The 26,748-nt window shown below is 36.0% G+C and overlaps 1 protein-coding gene across 1 annotated transcript in view; it reads left to right on the top strand.

The window, feature by feature from the left end:
* PIK3C2G (phosphatidylinositol-4-phosphate 3-kinase catalytic subunit type 2 gamma) overlaps positions 1 to 26,748 on the top strand; it is a gene marked incomplete at its 3' end in the record, with an annotated part of 306,003 nt that overhangs the window by 112,585 nt on the left and 166,670 nt on the right. Inside the window, exons 14-17 of the mRNA XM_084877162.1 lie at positions 3,106 to 3,237; positions 8,861 to 8,975; positions 13,391 to 13,521; positions 16,456 to 16,644. Coding sequence (XP_084733288.1) covers positions 3,106 to 3,237; positions 8,861 to 8,975; positions 13,391 to 13,521; positions 16,456 to 16,644 — 567 coding nt within the window. The remainder of the gene's footprint in view (positions 1 to 3,105; positions 3,238 to 8,860; positions 8,976 to 13,390; positions 13,522 to 16,455; positions 16,645 to 26,748) is intronic.

Genomic DNA, 26,748 nt, shown 5'->3' with positions numbered 1-26,748 from the left:
TTTATTCTTAATTTAATGACATCATGTCCTAAATTACATATTTCAGTTAAAGGCATCCACTAGAATATAATCTAGAAGCCTAGAACTCATCTTTAATTCTTCATTGTCCTGTCCCACTAATATGCTGTCAGTCAAATATTAATTATCCATTTTACCTCTAAAATAGTTCTTTCTGTCTTTCCTCTTCTTTGCTGTTATGTCACCACCCTAGATCTGGACCTTTTCATTTCTGGGAATAGCATCTTGGAGAAAGGGATGTGTACATCCACAACATTAGCCATGGTCACTGGGCTAAATTAATTTCTCCTTATTCCTGAGGTTGGATGCTGCCAACCACTCACAAAAGGGGGTTACCAATGTCTTATTTGACACTTTGATTAAGGACTGCTGCCTAGTACCCTGATTAGACAGCCAATTCTTAGTGCAAGAGGATGCTTAATAATATCTGAGGCCTCAGCTGGGCCAACCTCAGCCAGCAATTTCCAATTGGATAATAGGCTTTGGCCATCATCCTATCCAATAAAGACAGAATTATGCAAAATTGACTGTAACTCCACAACAAAGATGGAGGCCCCCATAGCCAATAAGGAGGGAATATGCAAATTGACACAACAAAATGAGAGGTGGGAGGCAGCTCTGGCCAGAGCAAAGGCAGAAAGATGGCTCCAGGCCAGAGTGAAGGTAGTGCTGGTAGCCAGGGGAAGGAAAGCCTATTCTTGCACAAATCTTCATTCATCGGGCTCTAGTCAATCTATAATAATAAAAGCATAATATGCTAATTGGACTGGACAGTTGAACGATCTTCAGGATGTCATTCTAGATGAAGCCACCATAGCAGGGGCCATGGCAGAGATGGTTAAGGGCAATCAGACATGCAGGCAGAATGGTTAGGAGCGATTAGGCAGGTAAGCAGAGGGATTAGGGGTGATGAAGCAGGCAGGCAGAGGGGTTGGGGCAGGCAGGCAGGCATGTAAGCAGTTAGGACCCAGAGGTCCAAGATTGAAAGCGGGTACAAGCTGGGCTGAGGGACCCCTTACCCACTCCCCACCCCCACCGTGCATGAATTTTGTGCACCAGGACTCTAGTCCTCTAATAATTACCCATTGCTTAAAACAAGTTGACATCAAAGATCAACTGGGAAATACAAGGACAGTAGATTTTGTTCATATTCCTCATATCGTATGCCATCAGATATATCGCTCAATCTAAGCTGCCTCATTTGCTCTCCTACTCACTTTTCTCTTCTTTCCATCCCTTGGTGAATCTGTTTCCATGGATCTCCCCCTATCTACCCATCTCCGTTCCAAATTTCCTATTTCTCTTTAGCCTTCTCATCTTCTAGTAAACATATTCTCCCACCTCAGTCTTTTGAAAAATACATATTTAATTTCTTTGTTTCATAAATACACCTCTTCTAAAGACCATACTTATCTTGAGGCTCTTATCATAGAACCTAGTCATTTCTTCTTTTATTTTTCATATGTTCAACTCTTTTTTAAAATTCTTTATTGTTTAGTATTACATATGTCTTCTTTTTCCCCCATTGACCTCTACCTGGTGACCCCAGCACATGCCATCAACCCCCTACTATATGTGTCCATTGGTTATACTTATATGCAGGCATACAAGCCCTTTGACTTGGCTCTGCTCCAGGCTACAAAGTTTTAATTGTAGAAGATAAATAAACCCCAGATACCAGGGCCTCTGCTTGGGTCACCGGGGGGCATGGCCCCTCACCCAGGCCACCCCATGCCCCAAGGGAACCCCCACCCTGATCCGGGACACCTTTCAGGACAAGCCAGCTGGCCCCCACCCATGCACCAGGCCTCTATCCTATCTAATAAAAGGGTAATATGCAGATTGACCATCACTCCAACATACAAGATGAGTGCCCCCCTGTGGTCAAAGATGTCTGACCCCATGTGAACACAAGTTGTCCAGCAGAAGAGGGCAGTTGGGAGGAACCAGGTCTGCAAGGGAGGGCAGTTAGGGGCAAACAGTCTGGCAGGGGAGCAGATAGGCATCAATCAGGCTGGCAGGGGAAAGGTTAGGGGATGATAGATTAGGCTTGCAGGCAGAACTGGTTAGGGGCAATCAGGCAATCAGGAAGGCAAGCAGGCAAGCAGTTGTGAACCAGAAGTCCTGGATTGTGAGAGGAATGTCTGACTACCCCGTTATGCCCTACCCTAAAAGTGCAGTCGGACATCCCTCTAAGGGTCCCAGATTAGAGAAGGTGCAGGCTGGGCTAAGAGACAACTGTCCCACCCCCACCCCCCAATGCATGGATTTCATGAAGCGGGCCTCTAGTATCATTTATAACCTTCTAGAGTCTAGACATTCTCTTATGTATCCTGATGATTTCAATACCCAAATTTAAGGGTTTTTTTTCATTATTTTTGCCTGTATCTACTATTCATCTAGGGTCTGAATTTAGAGCTATTTCACCTTGACATACCTAGAAATTGTATTCCAAAAATCAACCTCCAAAATTTTAGGACCTCATAGTAACTCAGAATAACTCATATTTAAAATTATTATCAACTTTCTATACTTTTAATATCTCATTGAAATATTTCCTTTTGTCATTAGGAGAAAAAAAAACTTGAAAAACTGGAATACAAGGTTCTTAAACATTCTGGCAACCACCTATTTACCAATTCCATGATCCATAACTTTTCCACAGCTTGATCACATCTCTTGTTCTAGCCATAGAGAGCTACTCATTACTTACCAGCTACACTTAATTTATTTGTATATCTATAACTTTGTTCATGTACTTTTCTCTTCTTAGAATATTATTTTCTAAATCTCCATCTAATTTTAATGACCAATTTACCCATTTCGGGTTATCCCCTTGTTCTCTAAGACAATGTTAACCATTCTTCTGTGCTTGCAAAGGATAAATACTCAAGTTATCATAATTTTGGCAAAAACATCTAACATGTAAAAATTATAATTTTTGCAATTCTCACTAACTGAGTAAACAGTCTCATTACTCTTTGTATTTATGCTATATTTTAATTTTTACAAGATTAAACATACATGTTCGAGTACTTGCTAAAATAACATTGTAATTGATAACCTACTTTTTGAATTTATTTTAAGGATCACTTTTCCTCTTGAAATAAAATCACTTCCAAAGGAATCCATGCTCACTATAAAACTGTTTGGGATTAACTGTGCAACCAACAATGCAGAGATATTGGCTTGGACTTCTCTTCCATTGTTTCCCAAAGAGTAAGTATATAACGTGTGATTAATATAGCTTCCATCTCAATAAAAAAGCTTACTTGAAACTAAATATTTTGCAGTATGTAGCATAATGAGAAAAAAAAATCAAGAGAACATTTTATCCTAAAATTTAGGTAGCTCAGTATAAATCATGATTATTGAAAGTGTTAGTGGAAAAAAAGTGTAGAAGTGGAAAAAGTGTAGAAATGGGTTTGAGTGGAGGTTTCATGTTCAACTTGTCCACTAGATCATTTGCAGTGAAAAGTTACTGGCAGAACCTGTTACAATTGCTTTTCCTTCTCTAACCAGCCAATTTCTCTGCATTTAGTACTTCAAAATTATTTAGCTAAATTCTTTCTTCTAGAAACAAAATAAATCAAGGAATTCTGGCTGAAGTAAAATTGCACAATGTAACTTACTGGTTTACTGGCCTTTTTTTGCCAAGAAAAAACATTTGCAACTTTACAATTATATTTTCAGAAAAGTAAGCCAACTATGAGCTCAGATATTCTATTGGAGCAAATTACCTGATGATTTAATCATAACTATTTAAAACTAATAATACTTGGGATGTTTGATAGTTAATTGCATGATGCCATTAAGGAAAATGTTTTTAAATAAATCAGCTTAGTTACTTTTCACATGGCAAGACTTGCTTTAAAATCAAATTGAAAAATTAATAATTGTATTGTTATTTTAGTAGTGTTATAAAGATTTTTTCTGCCCCTATTGCTTTAAAAATATTTGGTAATATAAATATGTTAAGAAAATTCTTTATCAGTTTTTAGTTCCCACATTTAGTCAATATTATCAGAAAAATCATCATAAATCTTTAAAATTGCCTTTGTTAGATTAGTTCTGACCTGGTGTGTGTGTGTGTGTGTGTGTGTGTGTGTGTGTGTGTGACCTGCTCCTTTATTTGTTTTGATGCTATAGTCTATATCTACATATATGAGGAAAGGAAGTAGATTTATCTTTGTAACATCTACCACCTAACATAGTACCTCATGAATATGCAATCATTAAAGATTTGTTTACTAAATTGAATTGTGAAAAAATCAATTCCTACATGAGATTTAGAGTGAAAATAAAATTTCAGAAGTCTGTAAAAACACAGTTTTGTTTTAAAATAACTCCTACTGCTGTAGCAGATATTTCAAAAATCTGATTTGTGGGTTAGAACTTTCATTACTTTCTTACTAGGAGCTGTGCATGTGACCTTCCTTTTCATGAGTGAATTTATTTAAAGTTTCAACTGCAGTGCTTGTAAGATCTAGCATGTTTGTAGAATAACATTTCCAGTTATTCACTGAAAAAAATTCAATCTATTTGATTCCCTTTAATCACCTACCATACTACTTTGCATATGATAGGCAATCAATACATGTTAAATATATAAGAATGTTTAAGACATTATTATATTTTAAACTAATCTTTTTCTAAATAGTCATAAGAGTAAAAATACTGACTCCATGTTGTTTTGTCATATGTCATTTACCACTGGTAAACATTTTATATGTAAGTGATCTTAGATGGTGGTCATCTTTAAGGAATGCCATTGGGACTGATATTAGATGGTGTTTTCTTGAGGAAAAGTGTCAAATTTATGGCCGATGATATATCACGTCAGAAAGCACAACTTCAATAAGCATTTGTAACTATATTTCCAAAAGACCATATCATGAAATTCAGAAAAATCTGCCTCTCTCCCTTGTTGAACAATTAAAAGAAGTCCAGTTCTTTATACGACATCAGCAATCTATCATTGGGGCAATTGGGAGATGCTCTGACTCCCACTGAGCTCATTGCCACAAGTTACAGAGATTCTAACCCAATTCACCGGATACAGATATTTCCAGCTCATAGCAAATAGGTCACTTTTTCACAGAATGCCTTTGCCTATAAATATTTGGTATTGAATCTGCCATTTATTACATTTTGAATTACCCATATCTAGCTGTGTGAAATTGTAATGAGCAGTTATGACTTTATTTTTTCTGACACTCACAAGACTTGAAAATATGCAGAATTAAAAGCTTCCTATGTCTTCGTGGTTTCTAGAAATTGATTTCAGAAGAACCAATGGGGATTAAATGCAGAAATATCAGTGATGGGTGCACCAAAAATGTCTACAAATAAACATAAATGTCGACATTTTCAAGCACATAAACTTGCTTTCAAGCCTATAAAAAATGTCACAAATATAAAAGTTAAATTTTTTTCCCAGTAGAAGCTTTGCCATGCTCCCTTCTGCAGACAGAATTTCTATTGCATCTGTGCTGTATTCACAATGCCTTCTCACTGCTGTAAAAAAAGTGTTATTCACACCTCAACAATTTTTAAGAGCTAATTTTCTTCTTAAATTCAAAACAAATAGTGTAATAGTTGCTTAGCATTTCTGGATTCTGGTAAATTCTTCAATTCAGAGGTACTTAGCCCTGAATGAACAGTTTCCTGGGAGACGACCAACACTCTTCTCATCTTAATTCCACTAATCATCTTCCTCCTCTTCACATTTGCTATTTACAGAACTCTACGGAAATTTATTCTCTCCCCCATGCTTACCATATCTCAAAAGATTTTATGTGCAGTCCATTGCCAGAAAGTACGTTAGTGACTATCAAACACACAGAGAGCCCAGCGAATGGTGCCAAGCATCCTTTCCTCCTTGAATGGCCTCTCAGTGTATATTATATCAGCCTCAGTTGGACAGCTAAAAGTCCATTCTCCCTATGCATTTTTGCTTGATACTTCTCCTCATACTTATACTTAAACCAAGTGTTCTGACTTCATTCTCCCCCATATGCCTCAGAATTAAGGCCATGATGACTACTGATACAGAGTCCATCCAAGGAGAGAAATAACAGACACTGACATTCATTCTTGAGTCACCTCATCCTGTGTAGAAATCAGCTTAGATCACTCTGTTTTTCAAAGTGAAACATGGCCAAGACATATAAGTATAGCAAGGCCATAAATATAACTCATTATACAACTTAGCTGCAAAGAAAAATGCCACTAATATATCACACTTTTCCTCATGACCTCCTACCTTGTAATTAATGAAGAGGAAAAACCTTCCATTGATGACAAAAAAAAATTCGTCATTTCAGTAATTTAAATAGTCCTCTTAGAAGTGTACAGTCACTTTTGAAAAAAGTAATGTTTAGTCATTCAGATGTCCTACTGACATACTCTCTTCCTAAGAGGATATCTGAATACACAGAATCAGTAAAGAAACAGATTCTTTGGCCTGGTGATTTGAACTCTGATATCCAAATCAAAAGCACTTTTGAGGCTGAAGCTACTTATTACAGCTAGGGGAATGAGTGACTGGTATTCTCCCAGCTTAACCAGGGCTCACTGACACTCCCTTGGTGATGTGTGCTCTTACAGGCACCATAGACCCCCTGAGGTTTACCTGTGACTCTTATTTGACCTCATCTTATCCCCACTCTTAACACAAAGGTCCATTATCCCCATCTAAATGACCTCCCCCTTTTGGAAAGCCCTTCACTCAGGTATACTAGTATTTAGTAGCTTTTCCTAGAGCTCCCCTGCCTTCACATTATCCTGTACTAGAGGCCTGGTGGGCAAAATTCGTGCATAGAGGTGGGGGGTGTCCCTTAGCCCATCCTGCAGTTGAACATCCCTCTCACATCCAGGCCTGCTAGCTTCCAACCAATCATCTGCCTTTGCGTGATTGCCCCTTACCGCTTCTGCCTGCCACCCTGATCACCCCTAACCACTCCTCTGCCAGCCTGATCAACGCCTAATGCTCCCTGGCCGACCTGATTGCCCCTAACTGCCCTCCCCTGCTGGCCTGACCACCCCCAACTGCCCTCCCCTGCAAGCCTGGCCCCCCCAACTGCCCTCCCCTGTAGGCTTGGTCCCCTCCCCACCCCTAATTGCCTTCCCTGCTGGCCTGATTGCCCACAACTGCCCTTCCCTTCAGGCCTGGTCCCCCCCAGGTGCCCTCCCCTGCAGACCTGGGTCCCCCCCACAACTGCCCTCCCTTAATGGCCTGATCTTCTCCAACTGCCCTTCTCTGCTGGCCTGGTCATCTCTAACTGCCCACAACTGCCTTCCCCTGCTGGTCATTTTGTAGTGGCCATCTTGTGTCCACATGGGGGCAGCCATCTTGTATCTTGGAGTGATGGTCAATTTGCATATTACTCTTTTATTAGTAGGATTCCCTTATCTAACACTCCTCCCCATCTGCCTTCCAGAAGAGGGGAAAATTGGAGCATCTAGGTCTGCCACATTCACTCTGTTCCCTCTTTGCTTTTCTGTTTCCCACCATCTTGAGTTGCCAGAAAGAGGTGGCCTTTTCTGAACCACATTCTCCATCCGATATACCACATCCTTCTTCCCTCACTCCTGTTAACCTTTTACCATGGACAGAAATACTTTCTATAAATGCTGTGGAGAACATTAACATCTGATCTCCTTCTTCCTTTTTCATTCTGCCTGGAGTTAATCCAAACTTTTTCCAAACTGATGGGTACTTTGGACCATTTTTGAGAAAGCTATAACTTGAGAAGGGCAAAAGTGAAATCACATTAATATATGTTTTTATTTCAACCTCATTAAGCTAAATTTTTGCTTGCTAATACTGGCTCCCTGATTATTATATTAAAATATACATATATATATTTCTCAAGATAAGGAAGGGATGGAACAAAAGGATAAGGACTCAAAGTTTGTTCTGCTAGAAGAATGTTCATGGGTTATTTAAAAATATATGCCCAATAATGTTTATAAGTTATACTCCCCTAAGTAGATACTTTATATCAATATCTTCAGATATGGAAAATAAAGAGAGAAGGCCTCAGAAATCTAAAGATATAAAGAAAACTTTATCTGCTGGATTTTTCATCGTATTTCACTTAGTGTTTTGTTAAATGGCAAGATGGAAGTCTATATTGTTTTCAAAAAGACTCCGCCTTTCAGTTTTACAATTAATTTGGTATTTTTATATCAAAAGCTGTTATCAATGATCATTAGAACATCTTACTAATAATTGAATTCATATATACAGCCAGGTAAGGCTTCCTTTTAATTCCTTTAAGGATCTCTGTGAATTTGTATGTTACTGAAGTTGTTAAAACCTTTCATGAAGTCTTCATGTTTCAAATCTTTCCTGTACGCATTCTCATTTACTATGGTAATTTACAATGTTTTCTCAAAGATTCAGAATATGAATATTTTTTCTTATTCATGCATAAAGAAGTATTTCTTCCGTGAAGTCCCACTATTTTGATTCTGCAGATCATATGCTAATTTAAGTATTATATTTCTATACATTTAGAGCCCATATCTTTATGGATTCCCAGGGAATTTAGTCATTCTGTGGGGCAAAAAAAACACACAAATGTTCTCAAGAGTTAACCATTGTGAAAACAACTTTGTCATGAGGAAAATAAATCTAGATAACTTATAAACATAGCTATGTGTGTGGGATATTAGAAATGAACAATTAATAGGTAGGATTATGAAATGTTGCATTTCTCTTCCTGCTACTAAATGAAGTCACCTGGTTATGTTTATATTTCAAAAGAAAGCATTTATAGATAATAATAATTTCCCTCATTAAGTGGCTCCTGTCTGTATGTGTTTTGTCTTGCAGCAAAATCATTCTTGGGTCTGTACTACTCAGCTTGACATTACACAGTGAGCCTCCCATAGGAATAATCGCTCCAGGAGTGTTTGATATAAGCCAACCCACCCCAGTGATCCTGCAGGTAAGTGCCAGGCTATGAGAGTAAAGTACACAAAGCAAGTATTGGTTGATCAGTAACTTATTGCCAATTGCAGAAACAATTCTCTTTTCGGATCACATAAGGTAATAGTTTTCTCTTCCTCCAGCCACTGGGATTTGTAAAATCTCTATGGCTTTTATTTTGTATTCAGTATTTTCAAAGTCCTTTTCTCCCAGCTTATATAATAGCAGTTTCAAGCCATTCTCCATCCAACAGGATCATGTAGAAGAGGGAAGGAATGCTGCCATTAGTAGACTAATTTATTTCTTCCATTGTCTGAAAGCACTCATAGCTGTATATTATTAGTTTGGTACCTTATTCACACCTGCCTCTGCATTGTGTCATGTTCCTTCAAATCTTATTATTGTACATTTCTGAAATGACTAGCAATTAGCTGAGTAGTGGGGGAGAAACTGTAACAAAATCCATCCATTATACTGCACTTTCTTTATTCTTAAAATCTTTCTACTTTTTGTGATAATAAATGAAAGGTGATGAATGATTTCAGGCTTTGGTTCTGACTGCTGAGAACTTATTTGTTCATAATTCTGAGCAATCATATTTGTCAGACACCTGAAGCATGGCCACTCCCATACATAAAAATGTGGGGAATATAGACTCTTACTCTCTTTAGGAAAAACTGTGACTGCTTTCTTGGCAGTATAGTCTAGAAAAGGATTTTTCAACTTCTGCACTACTGACATTTTCTTTCAGATAATTCTTTGTTCTGTGCACTGCAGGATATTTAGCAGTATCTTTGTCTTCTACCCACTAGATGGCAGTAGCACCTCCTCAGTTCTGAGAATCAAGTATGCCTTCAGGTACTGTCAAGTACCCTCTGAGGATAAAATTGCCCTCAGGTGGAGATCATTGCTTCTAGAGGAAACCAGTGGAGTCTCTAGGTTTTTTAGTTTCAAGGTTTTGGGGTGAGTGGTGTGAGATATAAGGCTTATCAAAATGAACAAGATGCTAAAAATGGAAAAGTGAAGGTAATACTAATAGAAATGTGGCTTCCACTCTGAAGGAGGGATGAAGTCCTCACCAGATGGAAGCCAAAGATCCACTTCTAAGCTGTAGACACAATGACAACAAAGAGCAGTTGCTCAGGTTGGATCTTAGCACAATCACAGACACTCAACAAATGATGGCTTACTGATTAGTAGGTGTTCCATTGTAAAGCATAACTACCTTTCTTTCAGAGGACTAATACATTTTTTTAACAGACTATTTTTTGCCAGACACATATCACCTCAGCTCAACCAAAATCTTCCAAGTCTGTTCATTGCCCGAGTTTTGTGGATATAAATTCATGATTACAGGGATCTGTAATGGCAGTGTTGGGAGAGAAATAAGGGTGACTATTAGGTGAGACTGTTCTTAATTCTCCTCAAATGAGAGGAAAAACTGCTTAGGGGCACAGGTCCTGGTAAGTGGAATCTGAATAGAAATTTCAAGTATTTAACAGCAGCATAAATTTCCAAGTAGACATCTGGAATCACACCAAAGTTATCTTACAAAAGGGAGGGGTACAGCATGTAAATATCCCATGGTATGCAAAAAAAGTTAGATAATTTGATTTTTACAAAATAATTTCATGTACAGACATAAAGGGAAATGTCTCAGAATATTAATTGGTGATAAAATATACAAAATAAGATAAGTTATTAAGGTATTAAAGTTAAAACCCTTAATAACCAGTATCACTCTAATTACATACAGCTAAATTTAGAGCAGCATTTTCAACCTAAATATTATGAGATGATGAGGAAATTAGAAGTTCTGTGATTAGTGTTTGTGTTAAGGAGTCAGTGTGAGTCTCAAAAAAAGACATCAGACAAAGGTTAGGAAATGTGGATTCTAGATTTAGCTCCTTAACAGAAAAATTTTATGGCTGTAAAGTCACCTCACCTTCAATTTTCTCCTCTGTATAAAAAAAAGAGGGAGGGGGTTATACTATGCTTTTCCAAGTTCTTTTAAGTCTATACTTTTTTTTTTATTGTCTTTATCATGTGAGCAGTTATTGCCACACTGTAGCTGACCCAGTATGATAAGAGACATAATGTCACAGAACCTGATTCTTTCCAGTTAATCATTTTTGGAGTGTTCTGTGGTTGATTTGTTAACTGGAAGCAATGGATAAAATGAAGTAGATCTGCCAAAACCGGTTTGGCTCAATGGATAGAGCGTCGGCTTGGGGACTGAAAGGTCCCGGGTTCGATTCCGGTCAAGGGCATGTACCTTGGTTGCGGGCATATCTCCAGTAGGGGGTGTGCAAGAGGCAGCTGATCGATGACTCTCTCTCATCGATGTTTCTAACTCTCTATCTCTCTTCCTTCCTCTCTGTACAAAATCAATAAAATATATTTAAAAAAAAAATGAAGTAGATCTGAGTTCAGAAATGGAGACAGATTATTGCACGATTTCACTACCCTAAGTCTCCCTTGACTTCCTGTCTCTTTCCTTGTACAATCTAGTAGAGTGGCTCTATCACAATTTAGGAACTAAGAGTTAATGTTGCTCTTATTCTATTCTGTGTTTTTCTACTTCCTCACCTCCCCATTCATGTCTCATTTATTATATCCTGCTTATATGTCCTCACCACCTTTAACTGTTGTCAGGTAGCACATTAATTCCTAGTTGCCAAATGCAATAGTCCTCTTCATACTAGCCCTCTATAATTTTGGCCCTGTCTATCTCTTCCCATTACAGAGACTTTTTCCCTTGATCTTCGGGGTTACTGCTCTCTCTGTTTCTCCTCATACGTCTCTCTGGTTATCCTTTGTCTGTCTCCTTCTCAGCTCCCTTCTCCTGCTAGTCCTCACTGTTGACAATTTTCAAGGATTCCATCTGCTACTCTTTGCTATTCTTAGTATATATATTCTACCTGGCAGATTTCTTATAAAACTATATTGAGATGTAATTGATGTACCATACAATTCTTACACTTAAAGTGTGCAATTCAGTGGCTTTTAATATTTTTACAGATATGTACAATTATCACTACCATCAAGTTTATTTTTATCATTTTAAAAGCAAATCTCATAACCTTTAGCTGTCACCTTCTTCTATTCATCCATTTGTGTTCAACTCTAAAAACCTATTAATCTACTTTCTGTCTCTATAAATTCACCTATCTACACTAATAAAGGAGTAAGATGCAAATTGACTGTACCTTTGTGATGCCCACCAGCCAATCAGGAGTGAGTATGCACATTAACCAAACAAATATGGTAGATTGATTTGCATATGCAAGTGCCGAGCAGCCAGGGTGGGATGCCCCAGCTGCTCTGGGCCTCTGGGCAATGTGGGAATATGGAAAGACAACTCTGGGCCTGAGTGAAAAGGTGGCTCTAGACAGAGTGAAGGTGGTGCTGGCAGCCAGGGGAAGGAAGGCCCATTCTTGCATGAATCTTTGTGCATTGGGCCTCTAATTCTGTATATATTATATAAGTAAAATTATAAATATGTGACCTTTTGTGACTGCCTTTTTTCATTTAGCATAATGCTTCAAAATTCACCCATGTTGTAGCATCAGTACTCATTCCTTTATTATTATTGAATCATATTCCATTGAATGGATATACGACACCTTGTCACATATTAGTCAATGTGCACTTAGATTATTTTAACTTTTTGGCTATAAAATTTTAGAGCTTTAAACATTCATGTAGAAGTTATTATGTGGTTGTGAGTTTTTATTTATCTTGAATATATACCTAGCAGTGAAATGGCTGGGTCTCATTCATTTCTAAAGTTTTATTGAACAGTATCTATGCAAGTTAATTTCTGAGTCTAGAGCTCTGATTCAGATTCCTTCATTCCATAACCTTCACACAAATAGAGACACATCCCTAGCAAAACTCCCACCTTCAAAGACAGCATATCCCACACTGACCCAAAATATTCTATTGCTTATATCCTTGCAAAATTGGTCTTTATCAGAGAAGATTTCACTCTCATGACTACATGAAGTAGAAAGGAACATAGAGTAACTCTATTTTTCTAAGTGACTACATGAAAAAATACAATTATCATCTTTCATTTTTATCACTTAATAATGGAAAGCATTTTAATTCTTAAATGTAGAAAGACTATAATCATTTAATTTTATGAAAAGTTTATATATTGTTATTATTTTTTCTCATTTTTCCTGGTATAATATTACAGATGACTAATTTATGCCTATTATATAAATAATTGAGGATTTTCTAAATACCATATCTATTTAAATACCAAGTCAAATTCCAAAGATTCTTTTAAAACTTATTTTTAAGTACTAAATGGAACAGACAATATAGGAGTTTTCCTTTAGTTTCTACAAATCTAATATGGAGTTGATTAAATTAATAATGCATTTTTGAGGTTTTCAGTACACGGCAACCATTTCTTCATTTCAGGTTGATTTTCCAGCTACAGAGTGGGAATATGTGAAACTTGATGTTGAAGACAGTAGAAGTAATCTTGAAGAACCACCAAAAGAGTGTTTAAAACATATTGCCAAACTTTCACAGAAACAGTCTCCTTTACTGTAAGTGACCCAGGTCTTATGAGTCAATATTGCCTGCTATTTATGACACCCTCAGTCATATGAAAGTGTTCATAACTTTATAAAGAATGAACCTTCCCTCCCACATAACTTTCTTTCATTTACTAAAATCATACCTGTGGGATAATCAATTAATGTTAAGAGCTAAATTAGTAATTTTGTATTCTTTTTAAAGTTTCTTTTTTTTCTGCAGTATTAAGCAACTTTAACTTTAGTCAAAGGAAAATAAAAAGGTTGGAAATCATTCAGTTCAAACAACAAAGCAGAGAGTGATTAAATATATATTAGCATTTAACAGGGATAAACCATCGCTTACCCATCATCAAAGTGGATATAAAGTTGTTTTAGTAAACAGGAAAAAGCAAAATTTAATTATCTTAGCAGATTTTAAAAGTACAGAAATAAATCATGTTTTAATAGCACTAAATTGTTGACTAAAGAGTGCTTTGATTTTGTCAAACAGTAATTTTCTAAATAAACCAAACCCCAGGGAGAACTATAAAAGAATTATGGCCCTAGCTGGTTTGGCTCAGTGGCTAAGCCTGCAGACTGAAGAATCCTGGGTTCCATTCCAGTCCAGGGAATATACCTTGGTAGTAGGCTCCTCCTCAGCCTTGGCTCTGGTTGGGGCACATGCAGGAGGCAACCAATCAATGAGTTTCTCTCACATTGATGTTTCTCTCTGTCTTTCCCTTTCTCTTCTACTCTCTCTAAAAAATCAATAGAAGAAATATCCTTGGGTGAGGATTAAAAAGGAGAGATTTTTTAAAAAAAATTATGGACTTTCTACTTACCACTCAGCAGTATCTAAGCTACAATAGACTATGCTCATTAGTGACATGCCAAAAACATAGAACTAAGAAAATAATTATTTACATATCTACTATGATAAGATGTATAACATAAGACATTTTTTTCCTAAGATTGAGAAATAATTGAAAAGTTTTGAACAGGAGAGTCATGTGACCTGAATAATCTTTTTTTGAGTAATTCTTTTGACCACAAGTTGAAGAATGGATTGGCAAGAAAGTATGAGTGGAAGCAAGCATATAGTAGGAAGGTTGGTGTGACATCTTAGGTAAGAGATTATAGTGACTGTAACTAAAGGGATCCCAGTGGATATGGGGAGAAATGGCTAGATTTGAGGGGCATACTTTGGAAGTTGAGAAGTTATGACTTGATGATTAACAGTAATTAGAGGATAAGCCAATTGAGAAATCAAGGAATGAATTACTCAATGGAGACTCCACATTTTTTGATTGATCAATAAGGCAGAAGAAAGAGTCATTTTCTGGGGGAAGAATAAGTTTGGGCCATTCAAAGCTGAGATATTGAGTATGATCAAAAGTTCTGTTTTAGATAATCTAGTTACTGCCCCGCTTTCTATTGAATAATTTCAACTTGTATTGCTCTTTTCCTCATTCACTTCAAGCCAATGACATTAATCTCTCTCATATACTTCAAATGTGCTAGTGCCTCTTCTAATCAAGACCATTTTTATTTGATTTTCCCTCTACCATAAATACTCCTTCCCCAGTTCTTCATATAAGTAAAACACCTCATCCTATAGCTCTTCACTTAAATATGATCGTCTCAAAAATACACTAATAGTCTCAACATTAGATCCTTTCCAAAACATTATACTATGTGAAAAAGCCACAAATAAGAGCGTATTTGCTGGTTCCATTTATATAAAGTTCTAAAATAAAGAATGTTAACATAGGGTTCAAGAAATCATACCAGTGTCTGCGTCTGCTGGCACAAACAAACCCCTACTTATATCTTAATAGGATTATGTTTTCACCTGCTATATGTATGAATTTTCATTTCCTTCTCTGTAAATAATGCTTCATTAAAGAAGTTATTGGAATAAAAGCATTATTCAATATTGGGGGGAATGGAATTTAATCAGAACAAAATAAATAATTTTAGTAGTTTAGTACAATTTTGTTATAGATTTTTTTTCTTCTGAGGGCTTTCTGGTGGAGAAGGTAGTGACAAAACAGGGAAAGAGCCCAAACATATCTTAGACATTACCTATAATTCAGTTCCTTTATTATGCAGATGAAGATACCTTTAAAAGAAGTTATAGAGAAACATTGACTTTTAAAATATTTCATATTTCTCATTGCCATCTTGGGAGTTTTTAGCTCATTTGAGTTGAAACAACAGAGCTTCCTTTTGGAAGAGACAGTGTACAAAAGCTATTATTGTCATAGGAGAATGCTGATCTGCAGCTGAACTCCGGTTGGAATGCTTTTGCAGGAGTGTGAGCAAAACATAAGCCGTCAGTGAGTCAGCAGCCCTAGTCCCAGATTTAGATCTTCTGTTTGGGATTACTCTCCAGGAGGAAATAGTTGGGCATTTAAGGAAGTTCTATTCACTGGCATTAATTCAAAACTCCCAATGAACTCTGAGAATGTAAAGTCAGAATCCAAGGATGAATTGAGATCTTTGTTCTAGAAATTCAGACCAACGAGTTCTTTGAACTCTGATGAAACTTGCTTTGAGGTGAAGGAATTCATCTGGTCTAAGTCATTTGTAAAGAAAGTAAATGGTTGCTTATTGCTCTTCGAAGTAGTACATGTCGTAGGATTCAGATACATTTTTGTCTGCTCTCAAGGCGACAGAGATTTTGCCCACCAATATATCATTTTTTTTAAGTCGCAAGGATAACAAGGAAGAAAAACAAATGTGAATTATCTGAAGCAAGCTTTTATTTGTATTTTTTCTATAAAATAAGTTAGTGGAAGGTAAGCTGATGAAATACCCTATCAAACTGTTCCAAGAAGATAAAGGACTTGCTTTCCAAACTAAACTAAAATTTAAAAAACGAGTGTAAGGTTTTATACTGTGTGTTTACAGCAGCCTTTGTAAGTGTAGAAACTTCTAGTAAATTACAATCTGGTTTTGCAGACTCTCTAAAGAAAAGAGAAGATACTTATGGTTTTATCGCTTCTACTGCAATAATGACAACTGCTCCCTTCCCTTGGTCCTGGGCAGTGCCCCTGGATGGGATGAAAGAACGATTTCAGAAATGCATTCCATTTTGAGAAGATGGAAATTTTCTCACCCTTTAGAAGCACTTGGACTTTTAACTTCCAGGTAACAATTATATAGCAAGCGTGATAGTAATTACAGATAAGAAAAATTTAAAGAGAAAAAATATTGGACTATATGAGGAATTCAATAGATATTCTATTTCCAATTTTAATAGCTATGAATATTAAATGTAGGTAAATGTAAACTATGAATATAAATTTTAAACAAATCTAAGCTATAATTGTACCTTCTTTACTAGACTTGAAGTACAATTAATAACTGTAGTTTCTTAAGTGAAAGAGTCTTATTGCTCTTACAGAAATAACCCAAAAAAATGAACTATGGAAAAATAAAATTCTCTATTTCTTCCCTCTCAAAGAAAAAAGTTTTGCCCTGACAGCATGGCTCAGTGGTTGAGTGTCCACCTATGAACTTGGAGGTCACAGTTCAATTATTGGTCAGGGCACATACCTGGGTGTGGGCTCAGTTTCAAGTGTGGGACTTACAGGAAGCAGTCGATCAATGATTATCTCTCTCCCCATTCCTCTCTGAAAGCAACAAAAAAATACTTTTTTAAAAAATAAAAAAGTTTTTAAAAATTAGAATCATCCTTTTTTACTATTTAAACATGTAAAATGTGAAAAAATGCCCAGCTTATACATAGGTGTACAATTAATATGCCAATTATAACAATTAAAAAATTATCCCTTATATATATTTTTTAGACCGTTCCTCAGGAAAAAGGGGGGAGGGATGCACCAGGTGGGGGTTGAGGGTGGGTAATGATATCCTCTAATAGTTAAGAAAGAGCATGTGGGAATTAGTGTGTTACCTGGCTCTTATTTGGGGAAACAGCTCTTTCTTGGCTTCTATTTCATATTCAAAGACAAGAAGAATATTTCAAATAATTTCATTAACATCATGATTACATCACCTCACCAATACCATGAAGAAAGTCTGCAGACTCTAGAGTCAGAGAAGAATCACAGAGCCGAGTTCTCTTCTGAATTCTCTCTGAAGGTCCTGACAGAAGGACGAAGGTGGGACAGAGAGTGACACAAAGGACTTTCCAACTGAAGTATTTAGATTTATTTTAAGTCAGTGTCATTTATAAAACTTGTGGGGTGGAAAACAGTTTTATTTTCCTGTTATTTATGAGTTACTAGGTTTCAATCTTCAAGCTCAAAATTTACAAATTTTCTTAGAATCCTACATTTTTTGCTACTTCTCACATTGAAGATTTTTCTCAGTTTTATGGTTTCTTCAATTAATGAATGTGATCCCAGATGCCCACTCTTCTATGATAAATGACAGATAGATGATAGAAAATTGATAGATAATCGATAGAGGCAGGGAAGGAAGGAGGGAGGGAGGAAGGAAAGAAGGAAGAAGGGCCGAGACCGGTTTGGCTCAATGGATAGAGCCTCGGCTTGGAGACTGAAGGGTCCCGGGTTCGATTCCGGTCAAGGGCATGTACCTTGGTTGCGGGCAAATCCCCAGTAGGGGGTGTGCAAGAGGCAGCTGATCTATGACTCTCTCTCTCATTGATGTTTCTGACTCTCTATCTCTCTCTTTTCCTCTCTGTACAAAATCAATAAAATAAAAATTAAAAATAAAAAGAAGGAAGGAAGGAAGGAAGGAAGGAAGGAAGGAAGGAAGGAAGGAAGGAAGGAAGGAAGGAAGGAAAGAAGGAAGGAAGGAGGGAAATTTTGGGGGAGGAGCTTTTCCTTTATTATAATGTTTCTCCATGGGTCCTGGAATTGACCATTTCTGCCCAGTACAGTGCTACATTTTATTGCAATGTGTTTATAAGAAACATGTGAAATGTGTAATTTTGTCTACGTTAAACTACTAATAAAAGATACTGAAGGCAAAATAGATCATCTTAGTGTTTCTATTTCCCAAAAGCTTAATAATACCTGAAACATAGTAATTACTCAATATTGAATCAACCACTTTCTAAAATACATTATGATTATTTTTGCCTTATTTTAACATTTAAGTTATATTATTTGAGGGAATCAGCATTTTCTTTATGACACACATTACCTTATACAGTTGAATGAATAAGAGAATGATATAATAAAAAACATCAATTAATAGTTAACTGGTTTCATTGGGATCATTCACAGTTTATGCTTGTATTTTAAGACCCTTCTATAAAAGTTAGACTCATCTCTATCTTACTCTTTAAAGAAAAAGAAACACATTTTTAAAAATATATTTTATTGATTTTTCACAGAGAGGAAGGGAGAGAGAGAGTTAGAAACATCCATGAGAGAGAAACATCCATCATCTGCCTCCTGCACATCTCCTATTGGGGATGTGCCTACAATCAAGATACATGCCCTTGACTGGAATCAAACCTGAAAACCCTTCAGTCTACAGGCTGATGCTCTATCCACTTAGCCAAACCAGTTAGGGCTCTATCTTATTCTTAACCTATTTTCCTAATTTAGATATACAAGAATAGCCAAAATCTGTAATTTTTAAAACTAAGTTCTAGATTTTTGTTCAATTAAAACAGAATATTGCCGAAACCGATTTGGCTCAATGGATAGAGCGTCGACTTGGGGACTGACGGGTGCCGGGTTCGATTCTGGTCAAGGGCATGTACCTTGGTTGCGGGCATATCCCCAGTAGGGGGTGTGCAAGAGGCAGCTGATCGATGACTCTCTCTTTTCGATGTTTCTAACTCTCTATCTCTCTCCCTTCCTCTCTAAAAAAATCAATAAAATACATTTTTTTAAAAATACCTAGAATATTAACACAATTATTATTTTATCATTCCTGATCTGATTGGCTAATAGAAAGTTGCTTCAAAATACAGAATAAGAAAAAATTTAGGCAAATCATATATGTGATAATGGAATCTTATCCAGAATATATAAATACTCTTGCAACTCAATAACAAAAAGGTAAATAACTAAATTTTTAGATTGTCAAGGGATCTAAATAGTTATTTACCCAAATAAAATGTATGTGCCCAATAAATACATGAAATGATACATGTCATACCTAACCACTAGAAAACTGTAAATTAAAACCACAATGAGGTACCACTTCACATCAATAAAATGGTTATAATAAAAATGACACATAAGTGTTAGGGAGAAAGTGGAGAAATTTAAAATCTCTTATGTTACTGGTGGAAATGTAAAATGAAACCAATATGTTAGTTCCTTCAATATTAAACATTGCATTACCATAATGACGCAACAATTCTATACTTAGGTATATACCCAACATAAATAAAAAAATATTTCAATTCAAACACTCATGTTTAGAGCAGCACTATTTATAACAGCCAAAAAGGTAGAAACAACACAAATGGACATCAATTAATGAATGGATAAATAAAGTGTGGCACTTTACACAATGGAATATTACTTGATAATAGAAAGAATTAATATTAATATATGTTACAACATTAATGAACTTTAAAAACATCATGCTAAGTGAAAGAATCAAGTTACAAAAGACCACATATTTTATGATTCCATTTGTAAGAGATGTCCTGAAAATACAAATCCATAGAGACAGAGAGGTTAGTGGTTACATAGGGCCAAGGGAAGTTGGAAAGAAATGGGAAATGGTGCTAATGGATCTGAGGTTTATTTTTGTGGTTATGGTTGCACAACTCAGGGAACATGCTGAAAACCATTGCATTGTACACTTCGAGTGGATTGTATGACATTTGAATTATATCTCAACAAAGCTATTAAAATTTTAAAAAGTAACCATAAAGGTAAAAACAATGAATCCTTATATTTCTAAAGCACAATTCTATTATGCAACAACTTTTTAAAGTCTAAAGCATCAACTAGGTTTGTTTGATTTTGCAATTTATTACTGTTTGATTAAGATGTACTTTGATTTATTTTAGATGTGTCAACTAATATTTTTGTAAAGTTCATGGAATATTTCATAAGAAAATGTCTTTATCAGAATGAAGTTTATAATACTAAATTTTCTTGTTTATAAAATAAGAATATTCTCTGAATGGGCTAAAATATTCTCTGATTCCTGATAACAAAGCATAATTCTACTTATAGGGAGCATTCTCTACCTAAACCAACCTTCTCTATTAAACCAACCATTTTAAGTATAAAAATTGAATGTTTACTTAGTGCCCCTTGTTACTACCTCATTTTAATATCCACAATAACCCTATGAGACAAACACTGTCGTCTCAATTTTACCTATGGGAAACTGAGGCTTACAGGGGTTAAGTTGCCCAATGTGACACTAGTAAATTGAGGAGCTAGAGTTAAATCCAGAAATTAGAGCTTGTAATCTTAACCACTATGTTTACAGCCTTCCTACATAGATATGCTAGGCTATTTACATTTGATATATGTAAATCAAACTATCCTAAAGTAGTTTTATCATAGTAAACATCAGGACTTAACTATCTTTTCATGCTTGCATGTCTTTACTTCACTGTGTAATTCTTTTTTTATTTCCCTAGATAATCAGATTTTAGAGGTTATAGGGACTGGTTTCAAAGTAGAGTGCCATTTATTAAGTGTCATTCAGTGAACTTAGTAGAAATTTGATTTATTTGCACATTGGACAGTTTCTTATTATGCACCAAAGAAGGTCACTGAAAAGGTTGGAGTATTTCCATTGTATTCATCCTGTGACTCCCACTCTTAGTTTAACTGAGCTATGAAAAACCTTAAGAACAAGCTGTTTCCAGAAATGAACCTTTCAACTTCTCCAAAATCAAAACCTAACTTTTCTGAGAGCAAACAGAATGTGCTTGTTAAGTGAGTTGTCAGAGTGAGTTCTTCAGAGAGCTGTCTTTTTTCTCCTTTGAACAATCTATCTTTTCAATGGTTTAACCTCTTGAGAACTTATGTGCTCCACTTTCAGCTTGGAACATTTTTAATATCGCTGTTTACTTAGTTGTCTCTGAAGATGCAACACCTCCTTTAAGTTTATTTTTAGCAAGAGCCATATTGAGATTTAATTTACCTAGTGTGGGCCATAGGGTGTTAATATTTCCACTAGTGCATGCCAGCAATGTGTTCCCGGTACTGAGACTTCCATTAGAGGTGGCAGTGCTGTCAGAATGACAGAGACCAAAGGCTAAGGTCTGTGGTTCTTGGCCGATGTTTGCCATTTTCTTGAACTCTGATGCACAAGCACAACTATTCAACTGGTAATAACAAGCAGAAATTACCCAAGGAATTAAAAGGCAGTTCAGGGAAAGATTCATTTAAAAATAGTGACTTCAAACTGTCATCAGAGAATTACATCAGAAGCTTAAATAAAAATATGACAAGGTACCAGAACTTGTCATCCCACATGATGTAAAATTATTGTTTTGCAAGAAGAAGAGCAATACTTAACAGGCACTGCCTAGGTTCCAAAATCAGTTCCCTTGGAGAAATGTTTCACAAAAATGTTTGCTCAAACCACTGTATTCTTTATTGTGAAGATTCCTTTATGCAAAGACATTCTTTACTAGTATTGTAAATAGGAAGAATGGGATATGAAAAAGGAAAACAGTTATAACTTCCACATTTGACTAAATAAGTAGTGATTGATGATATGTATCTCTTCCATTTATTTACTGAGCAAAAATATATGTACATGGACAGTGGAGTGCAATCAATCAAGGGGACAGAAGCATAAGTCATAGTAACTATCTCTAATAAACATAAAATTTAGAGATAAGACTTAAGCTAAAAATCTCTATACTGTATATTTTATACTATAATCAAAGTATTAAGTGCTATATGGAACCAAAGGAAGGCAAATTCTTTCAGAGAAAGTAAAAAAGAGCTTCATAAAGGAATTGAATTCTACCTTGAAAGATTCATAGACATTTTCTGAGTAGGAAATAGAGAAAATGGCATTGCAGGCAAAAACAAATAGCATGAGAACAGTTAAGGAGGTTCAGAGAATAGTGAGCAATTTAATATCATGTTAGAAGAGAATTGTACTTATGGTAAAGACAAGGTTGCTAAAATAGAAGGAGGTCAGAAAAATATTTTGAGGTTTGGGGTTTGTATGCTTGTTTAAATAAAAGGGCTTGTAAACATGCATGAAGACGGATGTATCAAGTGAAGATCAGAAGACAGAGGAGTGGGAACAATGGCAAAATGAGATGATGTCAATAGCCAGGAGCCTGGAACAACAGTGCAAATGGGAATTTTACCTGAGGAAAGAAAGAAACTTCTTCCTCTCAGGTGGGAGGGGATAAAAAATATATAAATACAATTATAGGTAAATATGGCTGTGGAAGAGAAAAAGGTGGAAGTTTCAATATTCTCCATGAAGGAAGTGCCAAGGTAATAAACTAAGTATAAGGAATGAGGAAAGACATAAACTCAAAGATATGCATCTTGCCTGTGTGCACCTTTGGAACGGCTCCCAAAGTTTACAGTTGACAACATAAACACTGAAATAAAACATCTGGCTCTGCCACTTATTTCTCGAATAACCTCGGGCAAGTTTCCTTATAAAATGAGGTAACAGCATTATATACCTTATAGGATAAGTACTTATGTACATTCAATAAATGCTACCAACCATCTTTATCATATCATTATCTTCATCATAACTATATTTTTAAAAGAGTTTGGGTGCTTTCAATGCCAAATTGTAAATATAATAAATTTATGGGAATGATTTAATTTCTATAAAGCTTAAATAACTTAAATTCACCTGTCAAAATTCATGTGATAAGTGTTAGCATTTTAATAATAAATCACAATTGAATAATGACTTACAATTTACAAAGCAGTTTCACAATATATGATTTAACTTACAAGCAATCTCTTTAATATTATTACCAAAACCCACATTTCTCTCATTTTAATGATCCCTATTTTACAGAGAAATTGAAACCCAATCTGTCCATTCATCTACTCCACAGATATTTATTGATAGCCTACTCATGTTAGGCACTTTATTAGGCCCTCAAACTAGCATGTTAAGCAAAAACAAGTCTTTCCCGGCTGCTGTGAGTCAATTATTGATCTTAGGTCCCTGAACTAGGCGGTCAGGTTCAATTCGAAGTCAGAACACATGCCCAGATTTCAGGCTCCATCCCCAGTAGGGGGCGTGCAGGAGGCAGCCAATCAATGATTTTCTCTTATCACTGATGTTTCTAACCCTTTCTCTTCTTTCCTTTTCTGAAATCAATTAAAAATATATTAAAAACAAACCAAAAACCTAGACACACCTTCATGAAATTGCAAACTACTAAGGGTGGGGAGAAATAAGTCATTACCAAATTATAAATTTAGCAGGTGTTACAACAGCTCTGAATGAAAGATGTATGGTTCTATAAATAAAGGAACAAAACCTTTTCTTCAAAGTGGGAAAAGCTTTCCTGAGAAAGTTTGTTTGAGCTCAGATCCAAAGATGAGCATGAATAAATTGGTGAAAGGGAAGAATAAGAGAAGAGTTTTCTGGGAAGAGGGAATCTAGGAGGAAGTCCTGGGACAGAACCGGAATTTAAGAGAGCCAGTATGCCTGAAGCCCAGGAAAGGAGTGTATGATATAAGATGACTAGCATGTTAAAATAAGACCAGGGGAAAAAATATGTTAAAAAGCTTTAAACAGGACCATATTAAGCAACTTGTTTTTTAGTTAAGTACCAATGGGAAGGCAGAAATGATTATAAGTGGGAGAACATGTTTGCATTTTTTTATAAATAACTCTGAGTGAAGTATGGATTGGGCGAGGGAAACAAAAATAAGAGAAGATTCTCTAGGAAGCTATGGAAGCCATCCCGGTGTCAGAGAACAGCAGTCAGCCTGAGAAGGTGGTAGTGGTGAGGTATGAACTTAACAGAATCGGAGTAAAAGAAATAGAAAAGACAAGTCTGAATTGGGAGGGACAGTGAAAAAGAGGGGTGCCAAGGATTACTTCTTAATATATGTTTCATGTAAGTAAGTACATACTAGAAACATTCACTAAGATGGAACACCCTGGGTGACTAACAGATTATAAAAGGGCATGGTAGTTCAGATCGGGGTATGTTGGCTTTGAGGTGTGCTTGAGCTGGCTGAATTCATAGGTCTGCTGGTTGTTCTGGGGAGAATTCTGAGCTAGAAACCTCAAATTGGAAATCATCTACAGAAGGATGATAAGTCAAGTGTGTATATAAGCTTGCTTAGAAAGATCTTTTTATGTAATGTTTAATGTATCCAAACACAAAATCCCTTTTGATAAACCACTTGCTTTATGTATTGTCTTCCTAAGCTTGTCTATAAGTAAAATCAAAGTATCTATACTAATAAAAGGGTAACATGCTAATTAGACCGGACATCTTCCAGACATCTTTATGAACAAAGCTACAATGGTTGGGGCCAAGGCAGAAGCAGTCAGGGGCAATCAGGCTGGCAGAAGAGGGCAGTTAGGGGAAATCAGGCAAGCAGGGGAGGGCAGTTGGCTGGCGATCAGACAGGCAGGCAAGTGGTTAGGAGCCAGCAGTCCTGGATTGTGAGAGGAATATTCAACTGCCTCTTTAGGCCCAATCCTGCAGGGCAAACTGGCAGTTAGACATCCTCCAAGGAGTCCCAGATTGGAGAGGGTGCAGGCTGGACTGAGGGTCCCACCCATCCCTGTGCACAAATTTCGTGCACTGGGCCTCTAGTAAACATATAAAAGGAACAAAATCAATACTCTTATAATTTATACCATGACTATATTGCTAATCCCCAATTTCTATATACAAGGCCATAAACTATCAAGAAATATCTTTGTATTGTGTCTATGTCTCATTAGGTCTAGGATTTATTCTTATTCCTTTTGGTTCATGAAAGGGTCAATGCCTCAGTCCAACTTGACAAATTATACTGATGACTATTATGGTCCCTATAGAACCATTTAGAGTGCAGTAAAGTAAATAATGCACCCCACCTAGACTGATGGGTTTTATATAAACATATATAAAAATATCTAGTCAAAAGATAAAAAGGCCTTGCTAAAAGTATTGTAGAAAGCCTATTTGCCCAGTATTCTGGACATTTGTATTCTAATTTCAGTGCCACCAACAACTGGCCTTGGGCAAACAGCTTAAACTTTTCAAATTTCAGTTTCTTCATCATGTAATCAGGAGATTGAACCAGGTCTCCAAATTTCAGTGAGTTCTAATAGTCTACCATCAGTGAAAATCCTTGAAGGGACATGAATTATGCAGTAGATAAAGGTTTACAATGATCCTAAAGAATCTTTCTTCATCACATTTTCTAAAAAAAAAAAAAAAAAAAATTTCTTTTGTCACATCAGATCATTTTAGTGTTAGAAAAATAGCAAAGGTAGTCATATTATTTTTCTTCAAAGCTGATGCAGAGTGTATCATCAGACTCAAAGCTTGTTGGAGAAACAGTTCTGCACTTCTGATAGTTTTATAATTCAAACTTGACATTGGGGCTTTTAACTGTGAGTAGCTTCACGGCATTCTGTGTGAATTCTTACTATGTATTCTGAAGTCTGACATTTCCGTTACACTTATGCTTAATCTCAGATTGCTTTGCTTTTCAGTTTACTCAAAGTTGCTTTTTTTAAAGGTCAATTCTTGTTATGGCCTATTTGGCTTTCACCCATCACTTCAAAAGTTATTTGAGTAAGATATTGATCCTATATCATTTTTCAAACTAGACAAAGAAGGAAAAAATAGAAAAACTATGATATGGGAGAAAATAAAGGATTAGAAATTACAAAATAATAAGTCAAACAGAAGAAGTTGAAAGATGTATTTTTCTGTTGCAATTTCATTTCTCGACTCCACTGGCCTTGTTGAAGCATGTCTGAGTCTTTTGTGATATTCCCAAAGCCCTCTGAGATGAGAGAAATTGTAAATATTTAAGGGAAGAGAAGGGGAATGACAATACCCTAATCTCAATGTTTCTCAAATGTCTTCAAAGCCATAGATATAGATATAGATATAGTATAGATATGGATATATATAGAGATAGATATAGATGATATAAATATAGATATATATAGATATATAGATATAGATATAGATATAGATATAGATATAGATATAGATATAGATATAGATATAGATATAGATATAGATATATTGCCACATATATTTATTTTATTTTTTTACTTGGGAAAGAATTAGGTTGGTGTGCTGCTATCTTAGTGACAATTGCAGGGCCTGTTCCTTGACTGATGGCCCCACAACAATGACAC

Source organism: Pipistrellus hanaki (assembly GCF_964339955.1).
Source record: "Pipistrellus hanaki genome assembly, chromosome: 3".
In the NCBI taxonomy this organism is placed as follows: domain Eukaryota; kingdom Metazoa; phylum Chordata; class Mammalia; order Chiroptera; family Vespertilionidae; genus Pipistrellus; species Pipistrellus hanaki.
This window is presented reverse-complemented; position numbering and strand designations above follow the sequence as displayed.